At 38.9% G+C, this 27,717-nt stretch overlaps 1 protein-coding gene across 2 annotated transcripts; it reads right to left on the reverse strand.

Moving 5' to 3' along the window:
* Prkaa1 (protein kinase AMP-activated catalytic subunit alpha 1) lies at window positions 1-27,509 on the reverse strand. 2 transcript variants are annotated; one of them, XM_042690502.1, is made up of 10 exons: window positions 27,383-27,509; window positions 18,498-18,639; window positions 16,854-16,947; window positions 16,396-16,440; window positions 12,262-12,406; window positions 10,622-10,709; window positions 7,680-7,904; window positions 5,253-5,739; window positions 5,014-5,140; window positions 1-2,874 (listed from the first exon to the last, which is right to left on the reverse strand). In XM_042690502.1, the coding sequence occupies exons 1-10, from the start codon at window positions 27,507-27,509 to the stop codon at window positions 2,630-2,632; spliced, it is 1,725 nt and encodes a 574-aa protein (XP_042546436.1). In that variant the 3' UTR covers window positions 1-2,629. The 2 variants fall into 2 exon arrangements, with proteins under 2 accessions (XP_042546436.1, XP_042546438.1); XM_042690504.1 differs by lacking the exon at window positions 16,396-16,440.
* Window positions 27,510-27,717: the final 208 nt, after the last annotated feature.

Raw genomic sequence — 27,717 nt, forward strand, 5'->3', positions numbered from 1 at the left:
TAAGACCAATCGCATTTATTTCACTGAAATTATTTTAAATTAGATACGATATATTAAGCTCGCATATGCCTCAACTTGATAGAAAAGTTCCTGTCTGTGAGAAATCAATTTTAATGGCAACTTTTTTTACACATCAGTAAAATCTGTTACATTTAAAACTATGTATACAGTACTTTCCTGGCAAAAACCATATACATCTTTCAGTTGTCAAGACAAAGTAAAAATACAGTTGCATAAAATCACAAAAAAATATAAATTGCTGAAAAGATAATAAAAAAAGATTAAAAATCATTTGCATTGACTCTGTTCATCTTCAGTATTAGTAAGAATCTGCAAGCTACAATAATCTGTGAAAATTCCATTGCAACCTTGATAGACACAACCAAAAGTTGTCACTTCAAATACTAGTAGCTTAAAAAAGATTTTGCTGTAATAGTTCACATTTATACTATTTGTACAAGTGCAATATTTAAATATCTTCAAAATAAAACTCAGTAAATAAATCAAAATAACTTAGAAAGCTTACAAAATTAATAATTTTTTGAAGGTCCTAATTAACTGGTTCCTCCTTTTGTCCTTCCCTCCCCACAACTGTTGGTAGAGATATTACTTAGTTCTATATACAAATCTGTAACACTTTTTTAAAAAATGCAGTCTTCTGCTCTTAGCATCAGAAATAAAATGCTGCAGTTAGCGTTAAGTAAAACAAACCCCACACATAGGGCCACAGACAACATAGTTTTGAACTACTATTTAAATGGAACTTCCATTCTTTGTACAATTTTCAAATTCAAAGAATAGAAGACAAAATGAATCAAGATTTTTGTTCTGAATTCAGTGCATGAGTCTAGAGGTACTGGAGTCACCATAAGCTAGGGTCACCCTTTACGGAAGCTTTGGTGACACCTGAGTATATTACCATCTGCTTACCTAAGTGCTCACAGTTTTACAACATCCTAAAATAGTGGAAAAGAAGATAGCAATATTGGAATAGGAAAAGGATTAACATCCACAAAAAGGATTTTGCTTTTGTTTTGTGGTGCTAGAGATCAAACTTAGGGCCCTGCACATGCCAGGCAAACACTCTTTTTAACACACAGCTATATCCCCAGCACCAATTCGTTGGAGTTAAAATAGTATAAGGCAAATATGGGTGATATATTTTTTATCTACATACATAATGTCAGTTTTATCTGAGGTCACTTTAATTCAATCATTTTCAGCTACTATGTGTATTACATGAGAGGGGAAATAGATATCTAATCAGAGATCTTTAGGATATTGAAGCATTAAAGAAAAATAATTAAAACTTGAACCTTTGACCAACTAGAAGAATGGATTTGCTCCCCATTTTACAAAAATACAATGTTAATCTAAAATGTTAATACCAAATGTAAGGTGCAAGCTTTAATTCTTTTCTAATTTGAAATAACCAGTTAAAATAGAAATTTTAAGGACAAATGAAATCTAAGTATGAATATTAGGGAAATATAAATTTCATAGCAAATTCAGGGGATTTTTAGAATATTTTAGGAGATGCTTAGAGGTGATAAATATGTACACATCTAAACAGTTCAAGAGACACACACAAATATATGCATAACTAGCTTTATCATTATACATACGTAAATCTGTGTAAAGAAACTATTAAAAAGTTAACTGCCAAATCTAAGTAATATACATACATCTCATCACCCTACAATTTTTGAACATTTCTTTTTCTAAAAGTTATTTGTTAAAAAAAATTGGGGTGAAAATGCTATCTTCAAATAAAACACTTATATCCAAGAGCTTAAAGATTCTAAAAGATGTTTCTTTTATGCACTGAATCTATTTGTCAGATATAGGATTAAATGATTCGAAATTTCTGCATATATTCCATATTTACTGACATGATAAGCAAGAATTTGTGAATTTGGCAAAAGCAACAATTTATTTACAGTTTATGTAACTCAGCTCTTAAAACAAATAGAACATTTTATATACAGGGCATAGGGGAACAAATTTTAAGATTAAACTTAGGGCCTAGAATATCTACGTGTATGAGACTAACCAAGCTAAAGGAATATTTTAAATTGATTCTACTATCTGATATGATCTACCATATAATGTAGAATTTTAAGGGAGGTATGGGAGAAATCATCCAAACTCTAACTACTACTGTGAAATACTAGCTATTTAAGGAACCCAGAAAACAATTATCAACTGTGAAAGTCTACGGAGTCTAGGCAAGTATTTATTGAATAAATTTATAAAGCAAATATAGAACACATCAGCATGTAATAACACATGAAGGCCTTTATGGTAAATTAATCATCTAAATAGCCCTGTGTACACCAAATATAAAATAGCCAAAAATCAAGTGAGCCTGAGAGATCTATAATTCATTATATGTTATGTATATGCCTACTGAACAATAAACAACAAAATAATCTTAATTCATTTCTGCACATGAGGCTGTAATTTTCAGTCATGTTCCAATCCCTGTGCAAATTGCATTTCAAAAGGCCAATCTTTAGTTATAATTGTGTGTATATATATATATAAAACTTGATTACAAATGGAAGCATTTGGCTATTGTTTATTATGCATGCTTATTGCTATGAAACAAATAAGCAACATTTTAGGTTTATTGTGCAAGGATTTTAATGAGATTTGCACACATTTCAAAAAATTCTATTGTGTGACTTCCGGGTCTTGGAGCTAAGTCAACAGGAGAAGAGTCAAGTGAGGTCACAGATGAGGTAAGAGAAACTTCTGAGGATTTTCCTTGGGCCTCAGCATCTGAGTCATTCCTTTGGCAAGATCGATAGTTGCTAATTGATCCTGATCTCTGTGGAGTAGCAGTCCCTGATTTGGCTTCTGTAATTTCATCTGGGTAAAAATAAATTGCAATTTATTAGAACTTATAATTTTTTAACAATACTGAATTTACTTTTTAGTAGACTACTGATACACTATCCAGAACACAATTACTATAAATACCTTCACATTGAGATAAGATGCCTAAACTATTTACCTTTTAATACACAAGTATGTACTCTTTTGTTGCTGGTGGTGGTGGTTGTGGGGCTCCTGAACTCAGGGCCTGGCACTGTCCTGGAGCTTGAGCCACAGCCCCACTTCCAATGTGCTGGTGGTTAACTGGAGAGGAGACTCTCATGGACTTTTCTGCCCAGGCTGCTTTTGACCCAATATCCTCAGATCTCAGCCACCTGCAATTCTAGCTAGAATTATAGGCATGAGCCACCAGCACTCAGCTTCACAGCATGTACTTTTGAAATGGACAGTCAAGGTTTAGTAGAGTCTAGTGATTCATCAGTCTTACAATCTAAGTTTAAGAGCCCAAGGTTTAATAAATAGCATTCTCACAATAATAGCTCTTTTGAAGTCACAAAATCAATTAACTGGGAATAAGGATCTTGGAAATCATCGCATTCTTAATTTTTAATGAAAAATAGCAAGATAATAAGTGTGAAACTCAAGTCTACTAAGTTTAATTCTGTGTTTTCACACTTGTTCTATCTAATCGTATTTCATAGAAGAGATCATAAAAAAGCATCACTTGTAGAAACAAAATCAAATATAAACGTAGGAGTAGTCATTCAGCTGGTAAACTTATGTGCTAATAAATCTAAGATTGCAAGTTTAATCTAAATATAATGGAAAAATAAAACCTATTTCATACCCCAAACTATTATTCTGTTAGGAGACATAAACTAGATATCAAGATAGGCAATCAGATTGGCCAGTATCTCACAGCTCAAACCTGTTTTTCTTATTAGAAAGCAACATAAGGCACTATCTTTGAGTTGTAAAAAGGGAAAAAAAGCCAGGTACTGGTGGCTCACACCTGTAATCCTAGCTAATCAGGAGGCTGAGATCTAAGGATCATGGCACAAAGCCAGCTCTGGCAGGAAAGTCTGTGAGACTCTTATCTCCAATTAACTACAAAAAGCCAGAACTGAAGCTGTAGCTCAAGTGGCACACTGCTAGCCCTGAGCAAAAAGAGCTCAAGGACAGCATTCAGGTACTGAGTTCAAGCCCCAGTATTAGCAAAAAAGAAAAATCCACAGATGAACCCCTTAATCATTCAATATAATCTTTCAAAAATAATGTATCATAATATCTTAATGAACAAAAGCCATAACCCCCATACTTAATTTTGAAATTATTTAACTGACAATAATGATATGTGCATGCAATGCTAGCACTCAGGAGGCTGAAGCAGACCAACTGCAAGTTGAAGTCAGATTGGGCTACATAGCAAGATCTTGTCTCAAAAAACACCACTACCAGGTGCTGGTGGCTCAAACCTGTAATCCTAGCTACTCAAGAAGCTAAGATCTGAGGATCAAAGTTCAAAACCTGCCCCGGCAGGAAAGTCCTAAACTATAATTAACCACCAAAACACTGGAAGTGGTACTGTGGCTCAAAAGTGGTAGAACGTTAACCTTGAACAAAAGAGCTCAGGAACAGAGCCCAGGCCCTGAGTTCAAGCCCTACAAATGCCTCCCCCCCAAAAAAAACTACTTAATAGAGGAGGAAGAATGATGAAATGGGTGACATCGATCAAGATGCACTATATTCATAAACTGATTAGCTGAATGGTAACTCTTTGTACAATTGCTTAATCATAAATTTGAAAAAATAGTAAGAAAGCTGAAAAAAATTATTAGCAAATACAGAAACATTGACATTCATTTCTAAATATTTTATCTTTCCTCATACATACATACACACACACACATATTTATCAAAATGAATTCCAGGAAATGGAAATAAAAATAAAAAACGAACCATACAACAAAACAGAAATGTAGCCAAAAACTTTAGCATGAAACTGTATCTCAGCTTTAAGAATTTTACCAGATGATATTAAAGAGACACTACTCAATAAAATTACAATAACAGATTTACAAATGTCAATACTGCAAAAAATTAAAGACCAATAAGACAAGCTAGATAACAGGTCTGATATATCATGTTCACTGTTTTGTATGATGTACATACCATCAATACTACGGAAATCCAACAAATAAGTTCTACTATCCACTTGGTATAACTGTAGACTCATTTTGGAATAGGTGCTTGTCACAGGATTCTTCCTTCGAACACGCAAATAATATGGGTTTACAACCTAGCATGGGATGTGAGCAAAAACAAGGCCAAAGCAATTACTCCGTAAAACATTTTATAGAGCACAGGTTTGTAAAATGTGTTAATAATCAGAATATTTGTTCTTTTCCTACCTTCCATTCATAATCCAATTGCTTAATTGCTCTACATACTTCTGCCATGATATCAGTTGGTCGACTTTGACTTCTAATTCCCAAATGCCATTTTGCTTTCCTTACACCTTGATGTTTAGATTTCTGTGGGTTTAATTCATCAAGGGTATGGCGTGCCCTTGGTGTTTCGGCAACCAGGAATGGTACTCTTTCTGGATGGGGCCGAGTTAAATGGTGATCATCAAGAAAAGAATCAGGTGGGCTTGTTGCCAAGTAGAAATCTTTGGCTTCGTTCATAATTCTCCTGTTATCTATGATTAGGTGATAGGCAACGGCCAGAGGGTCCTGGTGATTTCTATTATAAAGGCAGCTGAGAACCTCCTCTTCAGAGCATTCAAATTTTTCACATACTTCTTTTAAGGCTTCATCATCAATCATGGTTGAACTATATGATGGGTCTTCAGGAAAGAGATATTTGGGAAGGTCCTGTTTAAACCATTCGTGTTCCCTGAAAGGGGAAAAAGTTGTACAGTTGGGAGAAGAATTCTGAGTAGACTCAAGATTGAAATTAACAGCTGAGAGGAATTTAGGGTATTTATACTTATACTGTGTTACTAAAATCTTTTTAAAATGAGATTGCTATTCTAGTTCACAATTCAAAATGTTTTGGCCTTCCTCTGATTTTAAGGATGTAAGAATAGGAAAAGAAATGTCTACACCTCAAGCTTTAGAACAAATGACAATGGCAAACACTGGCAAAGTACAACTTACTTCCAACTCAGAAAATATAGTGTCTTCATTTTAATACCTTTTAGTAAGCAAAAACAACTTAATAAAAATATCAAGAAACATCCATTAAATTCTGTGTGCTAACTTTTATGCTTAATAGTTGGTATATATTGTCTCTCCTCATCCTCAAAACAATTCTATAAAGGTAACAACATACCTTTGTCCTAAATTAAGGACTGAAGTTCCAGTCAGTCAGGAAGTGGCCCAAGGTCATGGAGACAGTAAGTAAAGTCAGACTGCACCCTGTTCTGTGTGAATATTTCCACTTTCTTAACTCTACACATAAAGAGTATTTTTTACTTGAGTTATGGTAAAAACATCCTAGCTAGCTTAAAAAATGAGAAGAAAATACTCCAAAGAGTAACGGTTAAGCTAGATGCCGGTGGCTTATGCCTGTCATCCTAGCTACTTAGGAGGCTGAGATCTGAAGATCTCGATTCAAAGCCAGCCTGGGCAGGAATGTCTGTAAGACTCTTATCTCCAATAAACCACTCCAATAAAAACTGGGAGTGGTGCTGTGGCTCAAGTGGTAGAGCACTAGCTTTGAACTAGAGCTGAGGGACAGCACCCAGGCCCAGAATTCAAGCCCCATGACCGACCAAAAAAAAAAAAAGAAGAATGGTTATTATGGCTATCTTCTAACTATTTGTTATTCCTTTCTCTTTTTGGTGCTTTTCTAAGTCTTTCTGTTTTGTAGATAAAGTGTTACCAAACAGCTCAGAATACTCTCATACTCTTTTGCTTATAATTTTTTATTGAGATTAAGTGATTACATAAATTTCACAATAAGATAGTGATACTTAAAAAGTCACAAACACATTCACATTTTAACCTTCATGAGGCAAACTGTCATTATCGTGGTCTATAAAGTTTGTGAATTCTATGGGTTTTGACAATACAACTATTTCTTCCACATCGGGTGATATGTACATTTGTTTCCTTTTGTTTAGTGTAAGCTGTTCCCTCTTTCCCTCTCTCCCTCTCATTCCCTTCCTCCCATCGCTGTCCTTGAGTTGATCAGTTCGTTTTCATCAATGTCCAAGTGTACTCTCATACTCTTGGTCCTCCTACCTCAATCCTAAGCACATATACCACACCTTGATTTCCATATATTTTTTAAAATATGTAAATAAAAAGCAAATACACTTCTCAATTTATTTTAGAAGATGATTTATCATTTTCCTCTGGTAGTAAAATCATACCCTGTGATTAATAATCTCTTTATTAGCTTGACTTTTTACATAAGGTAATTGGAAGAACAAGCTTCAAGCTCACAAGTAAATCCTCCCTTCTTCTTGGCTACCTTAATGCTTTATTTATCTTAAGATCTCATATCCCTCTTGTTTCTTTCTTCCTTATTCTTTTCTGAGAAGTGTGGGTCTAGAAATTAGAAGAATTTCTCAAGGAGGAAGAAAATGAACAATAGAAAAACAAAATTTGCAGCAAATATTTTTAAGCCTTTATGAAAATGGCTCCCTTAAATTTGAGAAGCAGATTTGAATCACTTGTGTCTTATTCCCTTACTCAAATTATTAGGTTGAGTCCTGTAAAACACAGCAAACCTAATTTCATGAGATTCAAAGTACACTACTAGGAAAATCCATCCATCTTTGATTAAAATTTTCTCATTCATGAAAACTATACAATAGTTTAGATTACCTGATATCTTTTATTGTGGCCCTCTTCATGGGATCCACCTGCAGCATATGCTTCAAAAGGCTAATCACAGAAGGATTTAAGTATTGAGGGGTATAAAAAATCCCATCACATATCTTTTTAAAAAGAGTTGGCACATGATCATCATCAAACGGAAGCGTTCCACATAATAAAGCATAGAGAATAACCCCACTGCTCCATATGTCCACCTCAGGGCCTGCATAGAGTCTGTAACAGGAAATACCGGTGTTATTAGATAATTGTTAATAATATCAGTCAAAATTAACCAATCATAAAGAAGATGTTTCATAAAGAAGATTTTTATCACAATAAAAAAGATTTTTATAATTATCGCTATTACATATAACTATCTTAATCCCACAGTATTATTTTTGAAAACAAATGTAAATAAGGTTTGAAAGTTATAGGACACAGCTTAAATTCTGTCTGTTTTATATTACCATGGTGCTTAAATGGTTCCTACCAATAGGGTGAAATCTCAACAAACTGATCAATATTGAACTTAAAAGCAGTTTTTTTTAAGTTATAGAGATTTTTTTTTTTTTTTTTTTTTTTTTGCCACTCCTGGGGCTTGAACTGAGCAGGGCCTGGGTACTGTCCCTGAGCTTCTTTTGCTCAAGGCTATCATTCTACCACTTGAGTCCCAGCACCACTTCTAGCTTTTTATTAATATGGTACTGAGGAATCGAATTCAGGGCTTTATGCATGCTAGGCAGGCATTATACCACTAAGTTACATTCTCAGTCCAGATCAAATTCTTTAGTAATAAACTCTGATGCCACTTCTCCCTAAGAACAGGATACCTTGACTATGGAAGGAAGCTGGTTAAGGAGCTCACAGAATATTTTAAACACTCATTTGCAATAGACTGTGACAACTTTCTTTCTTTTTTGCCAGTCGTGGGGCCTGAACTCTGGGCCTGGGTGCTGTTCCTCAGCTCTTCAGCTCAAGGCTAGCACTCTACCACTAGAGCCACAGCGCCACTTCTGGCTTTTTCTGCTTATGTGGTGCTGAGGAATCAAACCCAAGGCATCATGCATACAAGGCAAGCCTGAGCCACCTTCCTAGTGCCTGTGGACAACTTTCTTAACATACCTCAGAAACTAAATCACCTAACATCTTACTTCAGGGAGAGGAAAAGAATCCCTTAAATTATTAAAATAAATTGCTGAACTGATCAATAAATATTCCTGCGAAGGTAAAAGTTGCCATTCACTCAGACTGATATCCAACTGGACACTGGTGGCTCAAGACTATCCTAGCTACTCAGGAGGCTAAGATCTGAGAATCATAGTTCAAAGCCAGCTTTGAAATCTATATCTCCTATCTCCAAGTAACCACCAGAAAACCAGAAGTGGAGTAAAAAAGCTTAGGGACAGTGTCCAGGCTCTGAATTCAAGACCCAAAACCAATTTAAAAGAAAAGACAATCCAAATTGAGAAACCAAATTTCACAATAGTCCACTGAAATATCTATATAATCATAACACATTTCATCTTTATTTATACTGTCCCCAGTTATATGGGTCTTAAATTGTTTTTTTTTTCTCAAAAGAATTAAGATAGACAACAAAAATGAAATCATTTAAAAAAGAATTCTGGACTTGAAGTTAACATAAAAATATGATGAAACTTAGTAAGTCTAGTTATTCCAGCCTTATGCACAACTATGCCTTTACAGAATTATCTAGGCAAATAAGCTTAGGAAAATACTTTGACATCAAGTTACTTAGCATGTGAAATATTTAAAGAAACACAAAACAAAGAAATGTAGTTTGGGGGGCTGGGAAGGTGGCTCAGTGGTAGAGTGCTTGCCTGGCATGCATGAGGCCCTGGGTTCGATTCCTCAGCACCACATAAGGAGAAAAAGCCAGAAGTGGTGCTGTGGCTCAAGCGGGAGAGTTCTAGCCTTGAGCTGAAGAGCTGAGACAGCTCCCAGGCCCAGAGTTTAGGCCCCATGACTGACCAAAAAAAAAAAAAAGAAATGTAGTTTGGAAGAAAAGTTACTAAAAGTTAATTTACAGGGGCAATGATGTAGCTCAGTGGTAGAGTCCTTGCTTGCCAAGGCCCTAGATTCAACCCAACACTGCAAGAAAACTAAAATAAATAAATGTAAATAAAAGTTTATCTGACAGCTTAAAAAGGCAGCTCATTATAAAAAGCTAACAAACAGGTTCCATTTTTAATCTCAGTAGTTTCACAGTAATAAGGAACAAAAACTCTTACAAATTAAACTTCTACTAGGGGTTTGGAAAAACAGGGAGAGAGCAAGTGAAGTAGTGACAATGTCCAAAAAGAAATGTACTCTTTACTTGACTTATGCAACTCTAACTCCTTCGTACATAACATAGCGACTGTGACTCAACCTGTAGAGTTCCTATCTAGAAACCCCATGACATACCCTCCCTCTAAAAAAGCTATACCAGAAAACTGTTCTCATGTTCTCAATGCTAGTAGTCAGAAAATTTAAGGTCAAAATTCTTACAATCTTGTAGTCTGCAAAAGATTTAAAGAATAAAAATTCAGCAAAAATAAAGCCTTACTTCTATTTATTTGCTATTTGAAACACTTAATCTTGATCTTACTTAAGTGGCTCAGACTGGCCTCAAACTCTGAATTCTCTGCTTCTGCCCCTTCCCAAGTGATGCACCACCACACATGTCTGTTGTTATTAGCAATAATACAATAGGGCACGGCAACTTCTCAAGACACTTTTTTTTTCCTACCAGAACACTTAAAGCTACTACAAAATGCAATCTATTTGAAAAAATTTGAAGTTACACATTGCACATCTACACACTGCATTTTTTACTCTTCATCTAAGTAAACAGTAAACCATTTCTAACTAAAGACACCATAAACTAAAAAATGTAGAAGATTACACAATTATGAAAGTATTAAGGACAGGAGGGTGTAGAATACTACCTTCCTGAAATTACTTCTGGAGCAGCATAGTTAGGTGAGCCACAACTTGTTCTTAAAAATTCACCATCTGACATCATGTTTGAAAGACCTGAAAGTGCACAAGCACAGCTATTCAAGATTTCCAAGGAGAAAAATACCAACAGAACCCCATTAAATAAAGTACGTTAAAGGAATAGATCAAGTATATTGTTTCTTGCATTAACATCTTAGTCTTTATTTCCAAATATCCTGCAGTATGCCCTAAAATGTGCAATCTATTTCGATATTTAAAATTAGTAGAGATAAAAGTTTAATGAGCCAGGTGCCAGTGGCTCATGCCTGTAATCCTAGTTACTCAGAAGGCTAAGATCTGAGGATCACAAGTTCAAAGCCAACCTGGGCAGGAAAATCCCCGTGAGACTCTTAATCTCCAATTAACCACCAGAAAACAAAAGTAGCACTGTGGCTCAAGTGGTAGCTTTGAGCTAAAGAACTAAGGGACAGTGCCCAGGCCCAGAGTTTAAGCCCTACAACTGACAAAAAAAAAAATAAAGTTTAATGAATACATGTTATTGGTTACTTTACTTACTAGAATAGACTTGGCAGGGTTAAAGTTTTATTAATGTAGAAACTGCTAGGGAAAAAAATCTCAAACATGAACAGAAACACAAAAACAAACCTATAAGTTTGAACCTGAAAGTTCTCCGAAAAGAAATCTTTGCCCATCAAAAATGTGCTGTTAAGATAATCATGGCAGCTTATGAATAAGGAAGTTGAGTAATTTAGCCAGTTTCAAAACAACACAATGACAACAATGACAAAAAAACCAATAGCCCAGGTTTGGATGGAACTCTTCAATGTACACCAAGGAAAACATTTACAATTTTCTCTGATTTGAATTAAAGCCAACAAAAGAAGAATGTTTAAGTTTCCTTTTTCTTTTACATTTAGTAATGTCAATTTTCATAGAAAATAAAGAAAAAAGTTCAATTTTAATAATAGAATGGGTTTATTTTTGAGCCAGGGTAGGCTTTAACTCAAGATCTTCCTCCCTCTGTCTCCCAAAGGGCTGAGATCACAGGCATGTATCATCAAACCTGACTCTAATATGTTTCTTAAAAAACAACAGATTTTATTTTCTTTTTTTGGGGGGGGAGTTAGTTATTTCCTCTTTATATTTCAGAAGTTATTGTTAATGATATCCCTCTTTCCCTAAATTTTCATGTTTATTAAACATTTACCAGCCTGAAAATACAGGTTTTTACAGTGTGAAATTCATTTTTAATCATTTAAAATATGTTAATATTTTATAATTTTGTTCATTTAATTGACCTTTTAATAATGCTATCTCATTCATTTTCTTTTTCTTCATCTGTTATCTAAAGAATATACTGGAAATACAGTGCTTTCTCTTTTGCAAATAATGCTAACTTCAAATTATCTTTCCTTGTGTAACTATTTTATAAAAATCAATTCTGCTTTACTGTTTTTGAGTGAGGCCCGCTTTAGCTCCGTGCCTCAAACTCCTCAAAGCTGAGATTACAGGTAGGTGCCACAACATACAAAATGGGGAACAGTATTTCTCTGTTACATAAAAACTATCTGAAGAATGTTATAGTCATTAAACCTAATGACAAATGAAACTATAAAAATATCCTTACCAAAATCAGCTATCTTTGCATTCATGTGTGCATCAAGCAGGACATTTTCAGGTTTCAAATCTCTGTGAACCACCATATGCCTGTGACAATAATCCACACCAGAAAGGATTTGCTGAAACAGACGTCGACTTTCTTTTTCATCCAGCTAAAAACAAATGGAAAAGTATCTTAAATATTGTCTTTTTAAAAGGCATCCCCCTACCTATGCCTTCCATCCTATAAATACTTGCACGAAACCTTCTCAAATGAACGTTGTTCATGAAACACTTTTGATATGGGGAAAAAATAAACACACACCAACTTGGCTTTCTAATCCTGCCATTTGCATAAGACTACATTTCCCAGCTTGCCTTCCTCTATAGCCATTTCATGAGCTACTTTGAGTAGTTAGTTTCAATTTCTACCTGAAACTAGGAATGTTTCTGCTACAACTTATAATTGTTTACTACTTCATTCTCTTACCAAATACTTATAGAAAGCATTCAATTTACTACAACTGCAGATATGATACAGTAAAGAGTAAAACAAAGGCCCTAATCAAGTGAACAAAAATAAAGCAACAAACAAATACAACATCAAGGATGCAGTACTCTGAAGAAAAAGAATGCAGAGTAAGAGTACAGAAAGTGATGTTGAGATTTTAGGTTATGAGGAAGAAACAGTTCTGTACTATTAATGAATTACTAAGCAACCTTATTGCACATTGATATAAACATGTTTTAATTTTAACAAGTGAAAAACTTTATTTTATACAATAAAGAAATATAAAAGTATCTTTAATGTACTTACTGAAAAAAATACATTGCAACTTCCTTTTCAAAAACCTTTAAAAACTTCTTTGCTTACATCATATTTCTCCACACACGTGATAATCACTTACTCCTCAACAGTTGTATTTAATAAGGAAGCTATTAATCCTCTAAGCAAATAGTTCTCATATGCAATTTTCTAACAGGTCACAAATTAATATTCTAAAATCAGAATTCTATACCTTAAATGGCATGGATAATCCAGGAAGAAAAGACAAAATACTAATTTCCTTTGAAAGCAATATTATAACTACTATTTTAAGTATTATAAGATACCCTTCCTCTAGGAAAAAATTACTAACAATGTAACCCCTTTATCTCTTCAACTAGAAGTTTATGGGGGGGGGGGAAGTATCTAATAAAAAGTGAAAGAGCAGGAGAATTTATAATTGATGAAACAAAATACAAGAGGTAAAATAATAACGATGTAGGCTACAAAAAACAAAAAGCATTTTATTCATAAAAATTCAGCACAAAAGATAAAAAGAAAGTATCTGTAAATGAAGATTAGGCAAGGCAAAGCATATTTCCAGTTACATATCACAGACCTAATCTTTTGCTCTCCTTGAAAACCATTAAAATGACAAGGCAATAAAACAGGCAGGTAAAGACAAAAAGAACCAGACAGACAGCAATCTAGAGCAGCTACAAGCTGGACAGAACATAAAGACTGAGCCTACAGAGCTAGACAACAGAAATAAACTCATCTATTCCAGAATCCTAGAAAGGCTTAGAAATTTGAGTTTCAGAAACTTCTGAAGGCAGAAGTGAGGGGTGGACTACAGAGACAAAACTGGTTGAAGGAAGGAGCTTTGAAACTCACCCCTAATGGGGAGTAAGACCTGTAGTTTATCCTAGTAAGGCTGAACCATTTCTAATCTCAAGGATACCTAAGTAGGCATGAGGCCTTGTGAGGAAAGTGGGTTAAATGAAAAACAACATCCTAACTACAGAGACTGGCAGCCCTCTTCCATTCCAGCTCCTGCAGATCTGACTGCAGACCTACAATCTTCAAGAAAACTGGAAGGTTTCTTCTGCAGTAAATATCAGAGCTAAGGAATATTTGTTTTTATTGACATATGAGAAGTCTCCCAACAATTCAATGTTTCGGAAGGACTGCCAATGAATATGCTCCATCAATATGAGCTTGGCATTTAGTACTTCACTCTTAAATATTAGTGGATAGCCAAGAATTGCCATTTATGTGAGGGAGAGTAAAGAAAGAATAGAGAAAAATTAAAATAAATGAGAAAGAATGGTAGCACAGAAGGTTACAGAAACAGTGCAAGGGACCAAAAGACAACTTTAAAAAAAACAACAACAACAAAAACTATCTTTCACCAGATAAGGATATTAAAAAAGGATATTTTAAAAAGCAAACTACTTATATTTTCAGAAAACAACAATGCCGCTTAAATATAAAATATGACAGCTGAATTTCAATGCCTAAGACTATAAAAGGTAAAACTGAAGAAATTCCTACCATGTAAAAAAAGATAAAGAAACCACAACAACAAAAAAATCAATGAAGACAAAAGATAGGAAATGGTATTAATCCAAGTTTTGCTTGTTTATACATCCTAGAGGATGGGGATAGGAGTTAAAAAGACTGAGAAGGAGAATACCTGCAATGGAAATGAATCATGACAAGAAAACAATACAATTAAAATTAACTTGGTTAATGAGTTGCTTCTGATTAAACAGCTATGCTATGTAAAATGAATAAAAAAATTAGATTAAGAATATGAAATTTGTGGGGCTGGGAAGGTGGCTCAGTGGTAGAGCACTTGCCTTGCATGCTCGAGGCCCTGGGTTCGATTCCTCAGCACCACATAAGAAAAAAGCCGGAAGTGGTGCTGTGGCTCAAGTGGTAGAGCGCTAGCCTTGAGCTGAAGAGCTGAGGGACAGCGCCCAGGCTCAGAGTTCAGGCCCCACGACCGGACCCAAAAAAAAAAAAAAAAGAATATGAAATTTGTTTTCTCAGTACTAGACACAGATAGGCGTTTAGTACCTGGTACTAGTAGCTCAGACCTGACTACTCAGGAGGCGATATAATCCTCAGGAAGAAGATTACAACTAAAGCCAGCCCAGACAGAAAAATCTGAGAGACTCTCTCCAATTAGGAAACAAAAAGCTGGACTGGAGCCCTAACTCAAGTGGTAGACCACCAGCCATGACTGAAAAAGTCATGCAAGCACAAGAGGTCCTGAGTTCAAGCCCCAATACCGGCACCAAAAAAAAAAAAGGAGCAAAGAGGAGAGAGGGGAGGGGAGGAAAAGGGAAGGGACGGGAGTGGAAGGGAGAGAAGGGGTATATCAGGTAACCTGAATATAAGAAAAATTGTGGGCTGGGTGCTGGTGGCTCACACCTGCAATCCTAGCTACTCAGGAGGCTGAGATCTGAAGATCACAGTTCAAAGACAGCCCAGGCAGGAAAGTCCATGAGACTCTCTTCTCCAGTTAACCATTGAAAAGGTCATAAGTAGAGCTGCGGCTCAAGTGGTAAAGCACTAGCCTTGAGCAAGGAGCTCAGGGACAGTGCCTAGGTTCAGAGTTCAAGCCCTAGGACCCGTAAAAAGAAAAAAGAAAATATGGCCAGCGAGATAGCAATGGTTCATGCCTGTAATTCTAGGTACTCAGAAGGCTGAGATCTGAGGATCACAGTTCAAAACTAGCCTAGGAGGCTGGGAAGGTAGCTCAGTGGTTGAGTGACTACCTTGCAAGCATGAGGCCCTGGGTTCGATTCCTCAGCAACACATAAGCAGAAAAAGCTGGAAGTGGTGCTGTGGCTCAAGTGGTAGAGCACTAGCCTTGAGCTGAAGAGCTGAGGGGCAGTGCCCAGGCCCAGAGTTCAGGCCCCAGCACCGACCAAAAAATAAAAAATAAATAAATATAAAACAGCCTAGGGGGAGGTGGGAAGGGAAGAGATGGTAGGGGAAAAACAAAGGAGGAGGTAATAATGCTCTATAGGAAATGTACTCATTACTCATGTAACTGTAACCCCTCTGTATAATATTTTTACAATAAAAATATATACAAAAAAATAAAAAATAAAAACCAGCCTAGGAAGGAAAGTATATAAGACTCTTATCTCCAATTAACCACCAAAAAGCTGTAATGGAGCTGTGAATCACATGATAGAATGCTAGCCTTAAGCAAAAAAACTCAGGGACAGAACCCAGGTCCTGAGTTCAAGCCCTAGGACTGGCACAAAAAAAAAAAACAAAAAACAGGGTTAGTATTCAATTTTTGTGTCTATTAACTTATTGTTTTATGTGTCTACTAAAGTTCCTTCCAGTTCTAAATTCCTTAAGTCTAATTCCTACCTCCTTCATCGAGCCTGTTCTTACTATTCCAGGTACATCAGATTTCTGAAACCAAAAAATGAATGCAATTTAAATGTGGCTAGGATTGACCAGAAAGGCCTAGATCCTTAAGAATTTAATAATATATTTTTATAAGGAATAATTATATACAAGAAACATACTAAAAGCCATTTTATATGCTTCGAAAGCATACATCTGAGAATTATGCATTCTGGGGTCTAAATCCAATTCTATTAATAAGTCATGTGTCCTTGAGTACACGTATATATTATGAGGCTCCATATCCACATCTCTGTAAGTGAGCTAAACAGATCATCAAGTTGTTTCTAGCTCTAAATAACCTACGAGCCTAAATAGTTATTAAGTAGACTTCTTAAAATTGCTGTCTGACATTCTGATACTAGTCAGGAATAAAGGAACTTACAAAATATGTACAGGTTTAAATCAGAGCTGCTTACCCTTCCATTTTTACAGATATAATCAAATAGCTCTCCTCCTGAGACATATTCCATCACCATGAAAATATCAGATGGTGTACTGATGACCTGGTACCTGGTGAGAGAAAACATTATCTACTAATATTAAAACATGAATATTAATTCATTCCATAAATATTTCCTAGGCACCTATACCAGGTATTGTGCAAGGAGTTAGGAAAACTGCAGGAAATAAACAAATTTTCTACTTTTATATTGTTGATGTTCCTAGAGGCAGAAAGCAGTAAATAAGAGAGCAGTCCCTTAGAGCAATACAGCAAATTCTGCACAGAGCACTTGAGGAAAGCCTCTAATAATGTCACACCTGAGCAGAGCTTTCTGGAAGTCAGGGAGCAAACTATGCCATTATCTGGGAAGAAGTGAACCAGGCAGAGAGACCTGCAAGAGCCAAGGCTCCAGATGACAGCCTGCTTGGCATGTTGAGGAATGAAGGTAAGAGCAAAGTAAGGTGGGAGAGAAACAATGTAGAAGCAAAGTTGTAACTGAAAAGGACCAGAACTTTAGAAGCCAAAGAAGCTTTGTCTTTTCCTGAACTCAAAGTGAAAAGGTCTTTAGTGGTCATGTGAATACTAAAAGGATTACACGGCAGCAATGTGAATTACTGACTGAATGGTAAAAGTGGAAGCCAAGTCTACTGCCATAGTCTACAAGAGGAATGAAGGTGACTCATATCAATCTGATGGGGATAAAGGACTGAAAAACATAGCAGAAACATATTCTGAAGGCTGAGATGAGATGGATGGTAGCTGGTGAGAGAAAGAGAAGTTAACAATGGTTTCTGAATTTTTGTCCTAGATAACTGGAGATGAGATTTGAATATGTACAGTTTGAAATGCCTCATGGACATCCACATGGATATAAAGCAAGCAGTGGACATGGAGGATTGTAAGAAATGTACACTTACAAGTCATCAGCCTACAGACAGTACTTAAAACTACTTTAGTAAATGAGAAGGGGTGAGAGTGAAATATATTTTCAGTTTCACAGTTCAACAAAAAAAGCTAAGCAGCTTTAAATTACAACCAACCTAATAAGCGAAATGAGCAATAGGTAAGTTATCTATGCATCCTACAACTGGTGACTATAAAACAACAGTAAAACTACTGTTCTTTGAAACGTTACATCCTAATGCATTGTCATTTGTACTTCCTACATAAGCTGTAGGAAAAAAAAACACAGTGAGAGGAGGGGATCCTTTCCAGTGTACTGTGTCTAGTAAGAGTACTGAACAGCATATAGAAATGTGGAAGTATGGAATTTTTGTGCTTAGCCGCCCCCCTCCCCCAACTGCAGTTGAAGCCAGGGCTTCAGTGCAAGCTAGGGAAAATTATTACTAGCAAATCAGTTATTCATTCTACAGCACAGAAGCAACTGAACATTATCAGATAGGTATAGAAAACAGGAAAGAACAAGAAAAATAGCAGTAATATGAACAAGGCTAAAACATGTGGATAAGGGTTAAATACATGAACAGGAAGAAACTTTTCAAAGCCCTGAAGAAACAGGAAGAAATGTCACTCCTCTTTCTCACTTGTCAATTTAAGTAGGTTAACAAAATGGATTAAAAAAAATGAATGGATTGGAATTAAAATAAATTGAGCTTACAATTTAATTATATGAGGATGCCTGAAAAGCTTGAGGTTTTGAATTTCTCTGCGGATTTTTCCTACCACATCAAGGCTTCGAATCTTCTGCCGATTGAGTATCTTCACAGCAACTTTATGCCCAGTCAATTCATGCTTGCCAACTGTAGAAGAAATAATTTTATAAATTAATAATATATTTAGATGTATTCTAAAAATAGTTTTTATACTCAGAATATACTTTTAACAGATTTGACAATATCCTGTGAAAAGCAGAGGTGAATAAGATTCAAGTAAGGTATTCTGCTATTTTTCTATTTTTGAATTACAGATCAAATCTGGAGTCAATCCCTCCACACTTGCTTAACCTGCCTACAATTTCTCACAAATTTTTGTGGCTCTGTTTCAGCAATGCAAAACTCACTAATGTTATGAGGCTTTATCTTCACAGAACCCAAATAATTTTTGGAATCCCACATAAAAAGAACCTGGCATGTTTCAGCATTCTAGATGTTCTTGAGAGTGACAGGCATTAATGTGCACTATCATGGGAAGATGGTGCAGGTGCATGGGAAGATGGTGATATGTCTTCCTCTAAAAAGCTTTGCAAGAATATCTCAAAATTGAATAATCTAACATATCGTGTCTCTTGGAGTAGAAATAATTCTTAGTTACCTACTTGTGCTCCCTTTCTAAGTCTTAGTAATTTAAGGCCATCAAGTTATAGTCTTTTCCCTTATTCTTTTTTTTTTTAATTTAATTTTATTTTTTTATGAACATACTGTACAGAGGGGTTACAATTACATGGGCAGGATAATGCGTACATTTCTTATCAAGCATTGCAGCCTCCTCCTTTGTTTCCTTTGTTTACCCTTCACATCCCTTCCCAGCCTCCCCCCTACCCCCCACCCAACCTTCCCCCCCCCTCCCCCCCCTTTTCCCTTATTCTCATTTAGGAGCAAAAACATTTTCCTTTAACCCAATTACCAATGTACTTTCAATATTAAATTTTCAGGAGCATAATATTTATTTTAAATGTAGCATCATACACCAGGTACCAGTGGCTCACCTTATAATCCTAACTATTCAGGAAGCTAAAAATCTGAGGATCACCAGTTCAGCCGGCTCAGGCAGGAAAATCCATGAGACTCTTAGCTTTACTACTAGAAAAAGCTGGAAGTGGAGCTGCAGCTCAAGTGGTAGAGTATTAGCCTTGAACACAGAAAGCCCAGGGACAGCACCTAGGGCTCAGAGTTCAAGCCCCAGGACCAGTACAAAAAGAAAAAGAAGTATCATACAACTTAAGAAACACCTATATTACGGCCTCACAATAAACCTATGGAGCAAATGCTACCCTACTTAATAGATTAAAAAAAAACACTGCAGCTCTAAACATATCTATAATTTGTCAAAGTAAATTATTGTGATCAAGTTGGGCCAGACCTTCTGACTAAAAGTCTACTAATGTATCCTCCCTCTCTACACAACCAGCACCAAGTAGTGAAAAAGAGAAATACCTTAGCACAAAATCAGAAGCACAACTGTTTTCTCAAAACCAGGCTAAAGATTTTACATTGAGTAGACTTCACTGCAGTCAAACTAACTGCTACGTTCAATCAGTGAATGTAGTAAACAGACTATGTCAGGAATATGTATGCCCAAAGGATGAACCACCTCTGTTTAAAGCTAAAACTTAACTCTCCAGATGGCTACTATTTTACAATGTAAAACTGTGTAAACAGGCATATAAGCCATAGAAGACTAGCTCCTCACCTACAGCAAAGGCTACTGGCACTCAATGTCTGCCTAACAGAGCAGATTAATCAACTGAAGATTAGCTAACAATCATGTTATTGCTGTCCAAAGGGAACTTTGTCTAATTATAGAACATTATAACAAGTAATCTTCTATTCAGATATGTAATCCTAAAATAAAACAAGATCATACATTGAAAGGTAAGATTGTAATAGGCTGGAGAAAACACAAGCAAGTATCTACTAAATATATTCTAGTTACCTAAGCACTTCCTTCCCATTCTAAAATTACTTTCCCTATTAAGAGTGTTAGGGGTGAGAGGTGAGCTTATGAAAGATGAAGATCTGAGAAAGCTACCTTTTTTGTTAACAAACATTTGAGGCATACCAAAACCCCTGTACCACCAGCCAGTTTATAAAGCATTCCAGATACAAGAGAAGCCCTGAGTGACTCCTCCTAGACACCAGCTCCTTTATCTCTTCCCAGAGGTAACCACTATCTTTAACTTACTGTCTGCTTATTACCTGTTTACATATTTTTGTTATATAAGAATGGATCCATAGAGACCTATGTCCACCTAATATTTGATAAGGGAATAGGACAGAATAAAGACAGCAAATGGTGCTGGCAGAATTGGCTATCCATATACAGAAAACTGAAGCTAGATCCTTTATATCACCCTGCACCAGAATCAATTTTAAATGGATCAAAGACCTCAATGCAAGGCCAAATACCAGGAAAATATTACTACAGGAAGAAGGGGAAATACTAGGGCTCCCCTCTGGAAAGCGGTCTGGAAGTTCCTGAAAAGACTAAACATAGGGGCTGGGAAGGTGGCTCAGTGGTAGAGTGCTTACCTTGCATGCATGAGGCCCTGGGTTTGATTCCTCAGCACCACATAAGCAAAAAGCCGGGAGTGGTGCTGTGGCTCAAGTCGTAGAGCGCTAGCCTTGAGCTGAAGAGCTGAGGGACAGCGCCCAGGCCCAGAGTCCAGGCCCCATGACCGGACCCAAAAAAAAAAAAAAAAAGACTAAACATAAAGCTTCCCTATAACCCAGCAATTCTCCTCCTGGATATTTATCCAGTAGACCATAAACAAGGCCATACTAAAGCCATCAGCACAACCATGTTGATTACAGCATTGTTTACCATAGCCAAGACAGCACTGTTTACCATAGCCAAGACACCGATTCAACTCAGATGTCACTCAGCAGACATATCAATCAAGGAAATATTGTATTATATACACAATGGAATTCTTTTTTTGGGGTGGGGGGGTCCAGTCGTGGGGCCTGTACTCTGGGCCTGGGCGCTGTCCCTCAGCTCTTCAGCTCAAGGCTAGCGCTCTACCACTTGAGCCACAGCGCCACTTCCGGCTTTTTCTTTTTGCTTATGTGGTGCTGAGGAATCAAACCCAGGGCCTCAGGCATGCAAGGCAAGCTCTCTACCACTAAGCCACCTTCCCAGCCCATACACAATGGAATTCTACGCTTCTATCAGAAAGAATGACATTGCCCCATTTGAAGGAAATGGAAGACTTGGAAAAAATTATATTAAGCAAAGTAAGCCAGACCCAAAGAACTACAGGGCACATGGTTTTCCTCATTTTTTGCAACTGGAATGTGCCTATAAATCTACAAGTAAATACACTGGATGGTGAAAATCCAAAAACATACACTTGGGACTCATACAAGACCCTAGACATTCACACCAATGAGACCAAAGGAGAATATTCTTAGGAGTGGATCAAAAAAGTTCAATAGCTATGGGCATTTGATCATATAAAAATGATGTTTATCGAAATGAACTCCAAGAAATGCAAACGAGGTTTTATGTTATGTTGCTTCTTGGGTTTTTTTTCTCCTTTGTCACTGTTTTTGATTTCTGTACCTTTTGTCTTATATGTAAGTTTATCTATTTTAGGGGAGAGGAAGGGAAACACAGAAATAGGACAAAGAGTAAACAAATGCAGCAATGATACTCACTAGACAGTATGTTGGAAATGAGCTATGAAACTTTAGGAGGAGGGAAGTCAGAAGGGGAAAAACTGAGAGAATGAGGGAGAGGATGAAACTATTCAAAAAGAAATGTACTCATTACCTGAATCATGTAAATACAGTAGCATAGCCCGGCGCGGTGGCTTACGCCTGCAGTCCTCAGGAGGCTGACATGAGGATCATGGTTCTAAGCCCAGGCAAAAAACCATCAGAAAATTGGAGGTGGTGCTGTGGCGCTGTGGCTCAAGTGGTAGAGTGGTAACCTTGAGCAGATGAGCTCAGGGACAGTGCCCACGCCCAGAGTTCAAGCCCCAGGACCAAAAAACAAAAACAAAAAACAGTAACACGTCTCATGGTTATTTTTACTAATTTTACTTATTTTGAAAACATTACACATTTGAAAACGTTACATATAATACACCAAAATCTCCTGCCACCTTGGTTACCTGTCCTTGAGTACTCTATGCTGTGTATTTTTTAAGAAACAGATTGTATTATTCTCTCAAAAATACACTTGTGAATGTGTGTGTGCGCGTGCACGCGCGCGCACGCTACTGGGGGCTTGAAGTTAACTGTCTAGCCACTGTTCCTGAGCTTTTGTGCTTGACTAGCACTCTACCATTTGAGCCACAGCTCTACTTCCAATACACCTATTTTTGAAATATATAAGCAATTCATTTACGGAAGACACAGCCAGCTCAATAAAGTGACCATCACCTCTAGAAAAATTCACAAAAACTGCCAATTTAAAATTATAATAAGATTAACTATGTGTGTGTGTTTGAACTCTGCTTTCTAGGCAGCCACTCTTGCCTGCCTCTTGAGCCATACTTCTAACCCTTTTTGCTCTGGAACACAGGTTTTCACTTTCTGCCCAGAACATGGACAATAGTCCTCCTATTGATACTTTTTTTTGGTCATTTATGGGGCTTGAACATTGGGCCCGGGTGCTGTCCCTGAGCTCTTCAGACCAAGGCTAGTGCTCTACCACTTGAGTTACAGAGCCACTTCCAGTTTTCTGGTAGTTAATTGGAGGTAAGTTTCATAGATTTTCCTGCCTGGGCTAGCTTTGAACCATGATCCTCAGATCTCAGCCTCCTGAGTAGCTAGGATCACAGGCATGAGCCACCGGCGCCAGGCTCTATTTATACTTTTCTTGATGGGTAGATTGATTCATCTATCACCTCACGCAATCTTTGTCAGTTGTGAGGCTTGAACTCTGGGCCTGGGCACTGTCCCTGAGCTCTTCAGCTCAAGGTTAGTGCTCTATCACTTGAGCCACAGTGCTACTCCTAGTTTTCTGGGGTTAACTGGAGATAACAGTCTCACGGACTTTCTTGCCCAGGCTGGCTTTGAACCTCAATCCTCAGATCTCAGCCTACTGAGTAGCTATGATTACAGGTGTAAGTCATCAGTGGCACCCAGCTTCACCCATCTTTTTCAGATGAGAGAGAGTCTCATGTACTTTTTGTTGTTATTGTTGGTCCTGGGGCTTGAATGCAGGGCCTGGGCACTGTCCCTGGTCTCTTTAGCTCAAGGCCAGTGCTCTACCACTTTGAGCCACAGTTCCATTTCCTGTTTTCTGGTGGTTTATTGGAGATAGTCTCAAGAACTTTCCTGCCCTTTGCACCCTGATCATCAGATCTCAGCCTTCTAGGTAGCTAGGATTACAGGTTTGAGCCATCAGTGCCTGCTTCTCATGCATTTTGTCCAGGATGGCATCAAATCTAAATCCTTCGGATCTCAACCTCCCTAGTGACTAGGATTATAGGCATGAGCTACTGTGTCAGCTAAAACCTCTTTGTTCATCCATATTTTTATAACTAAGAGAGGGTACAGAAAGAATTTGCAGGAACCTAGGCTGACATCTTGACAACCAGAAGAAACACAATACTTCATAAATAATTCAGCATAATCCCAAACTAACCCTTATTTTGTTTACATTTTCAAAATGATGTTATTAAGGAGCCAACTTCTTTTAACCTGTAACAAAAACTAAACCACAATAAATTTACAACCTCCTCTTCCCAACAAATTAAATGTAACCAGGAATGACATACTGAGAACTGTCATATTTTCTTGGAGATTCCATTACTTTCTTTTTTCTTTTTAACTGAACTTGGGACTCCCAAGTATTCTACCACTTGAGGTACACCATTAACCTATTTTTTAATGTAAAATTTACTAATTTGTACAGCCATTTTAAATCATCTCTACTGAAATACATGGCAAATCTTATTACTCCAAAGAATTATTGTCAAGCTAAGGCTGGTGTTAGGGCTAGAAACATTACCATGGCCTTCTCCCAGAGCCTGTATTCTCATTCTCTAGCACTAATAATCACTAATAATCCACATTTCTTTGTAGATAGGTGTCTACCCTCTTGTCTACTCCTATTCAAGTACTTGAAAATAAGATGCTCCTCCAAACATGCCTATCCAATGGTGGATCACATCCATAAGTTAATTGCCACTTTGTATCCCTGGCCAAAAGGATCTAGGGAGTCAATAAGACTCACAAACAAGGTAGGCTGTTTCCTGGCTAAACAGAGGACAATAGGGGAAAAAGGAGTGTGAGGAGAGGTGGGTTCCCTTACTTGCTGGCAAAAACCGTAACAACTGTCCATTTTAAAACTTTGAGGCTACACATAGTAACCCAGTGCTTGGGAAGCTGAGGCAGGAGGACCATTAAGTTCAAGGTCCGCTTGAGCTCCATGAAGAGGCCCTGTCTGAAAAATAAACGATAGCAAACTGGTTGAAGATTTTGACCAATATCAACTAATACATTTTTGAACAGATATAATTTTAAACATAAAAGTCTCTGGTACCCTAACTAATGGACTCTCTTATTTGGGGAGTTAGTTGACTTTGACAGAATATAGTATTTCATGAGAGAAGTGGGTGGGTGGAGAAGCGAAGGTTAAGGAAAAGCAGAGTCACTGGAGAGATTCATGTCACCATCGCATCACAGACCAAATCCATAAAATGAAGGTTTCCTTCTTCCTTTCCAAACTGCTGTGCCAAGAGCACTTCTCCATACAAAAAAGAGACCTAAGACCACTCAGGTCCTTATCAGGAAAATGAGATGAATGTCATAATCTAAGCAGAACTTTCAGAAAGGTTGAGGGCCTCAAAACTGCCTCATCAGGATTTTCGGAGCTCTAAAGAGTATGTCTTACAAACTAAAAAGCAGTTCATAACTGCTAACAAGAAACATCATAGCTAAAATTAAATACTTAGGAGGCTGAGGCCAGGAAAATTGCAAGTTGGAAGCCAGCAGCTAGCCCCGGGGAACACAGCAAGACTGTCTCAAAAATAAATACGTAAATAAAATTACACATTAAAAAAAAAAAAATGAGAGGCTAGGAATGTGGCTTAGTGGTAGAGTGCCTGCCTAGCATGCATGAAGCCCTGGGTACCACATATACAAAAAAAAGCAGAAAGTGGTGCTGTGACTCAAGTGATAGAGAGCTAGCCTCGAGCAAAAGAAACTCAGGGACAGTGCTCAGGCCCTTAGTTCAAGCTCCGGGACTGGCAAAAAGAAAAAAAAGAAGGGGCCGGGCGCTGGTGGCTCACGCCTGTAATCCTACCTACTCAGGAGGCTGAGATCTGAGGATCGTGGTTCAAAGCCTGCCCGGGCAGGAGAGACTGAGACTATCTCCAATAAACCACCAGAAAACCGGAAGTGGCGCTGTAGCTCAAGTGGTAGAGCGCTAGCCTTGAGCTGAAGAGCTGAGGGACAGTGCCCAGGCCCAGAGTTCAAGCCCCACGACTGACAAAAAAAAAAAAAAGAAGGGAACAAAAACATGTTGCTGGACTAACACAAACCCATCCTAACAGCTGTGTTACCATCCCCAGGCGTGCACTTCTTCTTCCCTACATTTTTGACCTTGCAGATTTTTAGAAAAAGGTTTATGCGTTTATTTGTTACCCTGTGGACTATGGCCATTTTCCAGTTTTATGAAACTCTGGGAAAGGGCAAGAGAAAAAAGAGGGCTCTCTTCTCTTTTGAGCTAAAATCAGAAATGTTTTCTTTAGCTCTGGGAGGACAAGCGTCCGTTAGTTCGACGCATCGATTTCCAAGAACTTATCCTTTTGAGTCAAATATTTACTAAGAGCTTACTCTACGCAAATCAGAGATTTTCACAGCACTACGCACGGGTTGTTCCCTTTGATATCACCTCCAAGCTTCCTTTCTCCAACACCTCAATAACCACGAGCAGTATTTTGAAGATGAAAACTAAGAAGTATGCCTCACGAAGCTTGCAATTAAAACTTTCTTTTGCAGGGGGTGGGGGAGCAGGAAAACTGCAAGTGTTTGTGCCGGAGAGCAAGCCCGTTATTTCGGAATAATACGGGTGTTATTACATAAGAATCTGAGATTCTGCATTTATCTTAGTCAATTAAAAAAAAAAAAAAGGTGTGTCTCGGAGTGCTTCCTAAACAGCCCTGAAAATGGGCAGAAGCCAGCCGCATTACCGGACCAAGCGAGGGGCAGAAGCCAGCCGCATTACCGGACCAGGAGCGGGGCAGAAGCCAGCCGCACGACCGGACCAGGAGCGGGGCAGAAGCCAGCCGCACGACCGGACCAGGAGCGGCCCCGCGCCCTCGGCCGTCGCTGACCGGCTTGGTGCACCGCACCCCGAAAGGAAAGCACCCCGGCGCCGACAGGACCGCGTGCAGAACGCCGGCCCGGCGGGCGGCCCGGCCCGCTGCGCACGCCCGTGGACGCCCCGGGACCGAGCCGCGGTCCGTTCCCACGGCGGAGCGGCCTGGCTGGGAAGAAGACGCGGCACGCTCAGGAAGCCTCGGGGACGCGCCGAGGGCCGTCGGGGAAGCGAGGGGCTGGCCCCCGTCCCCGGGCCCGGCCGACGCCCGCCCGCCCGCACCTGGCCGAGTTCGCACCTGGGGCCGACCCCGCCCCTCGCCCCGGGCGCCGCGCCGCGGCCCCGCCGTCGCCATGGCGACCGCCCCCGCCCCCCACCGGGCCGCGCCGCGCCGCAGCCCCGCGGCGGCCTCGGGCTCGGCGCCCTCCGGACCCCGGACGCGGGGCGCCGAGGCCGGGGACGCGGGGCGCCCGGGGAGGATGAGCTGGGGCTGGGGAGGAAGGCGCTCCGATCCGGGCGGCGGCCGAGCCTCGCCCCGCGGGTCCTCACCCTTCACTTTCCCGAAGGTGCCGACGCCCAGCGTGTCGCCCAGGATGTAGTGGCCGATCTTCACCCGCCCGTCGTGCTTCTGCTTCTCGGCTGTCGCCATCTTCCTCCAGGAACTGAGTCTGCGCATGGCGCCGCGGGAGGGGGCGGAGGGGGCGGGCAGGGCCGGCGGGGGCGGGCGGGCGGGGCGGGGGTGGGGACGCGGGAGGGCCGCGGCCAGCCGCCGCCCTGCGCCGCCCGCGCCGGGCCCGCAGCCGGCCGCTGGGCTCAGACGCTCCCCCTGGCGGGGCGGGCTGCGGGGCGCCGGGAGGGTCCGCGGGAGGGGCGGCGGCGAGGAC

The sequence above is a fragment of the Dipodomys spectabilis genome, unplaced genomic scaffold, assembly GCF_019054845.1.
Source record: "Dipodomys spectabilis isolate Male_0828 unplaced genomic scaffold, ASM1905484v1 ptg000138l, whole genome shotgun sequence".
Lineage (NCBI taxonomy): Eukaryota > Metazoa > Chordata > Mammalia > Rodentia > Heteromyidae > Dipodomys > Dipodomys spectabilis.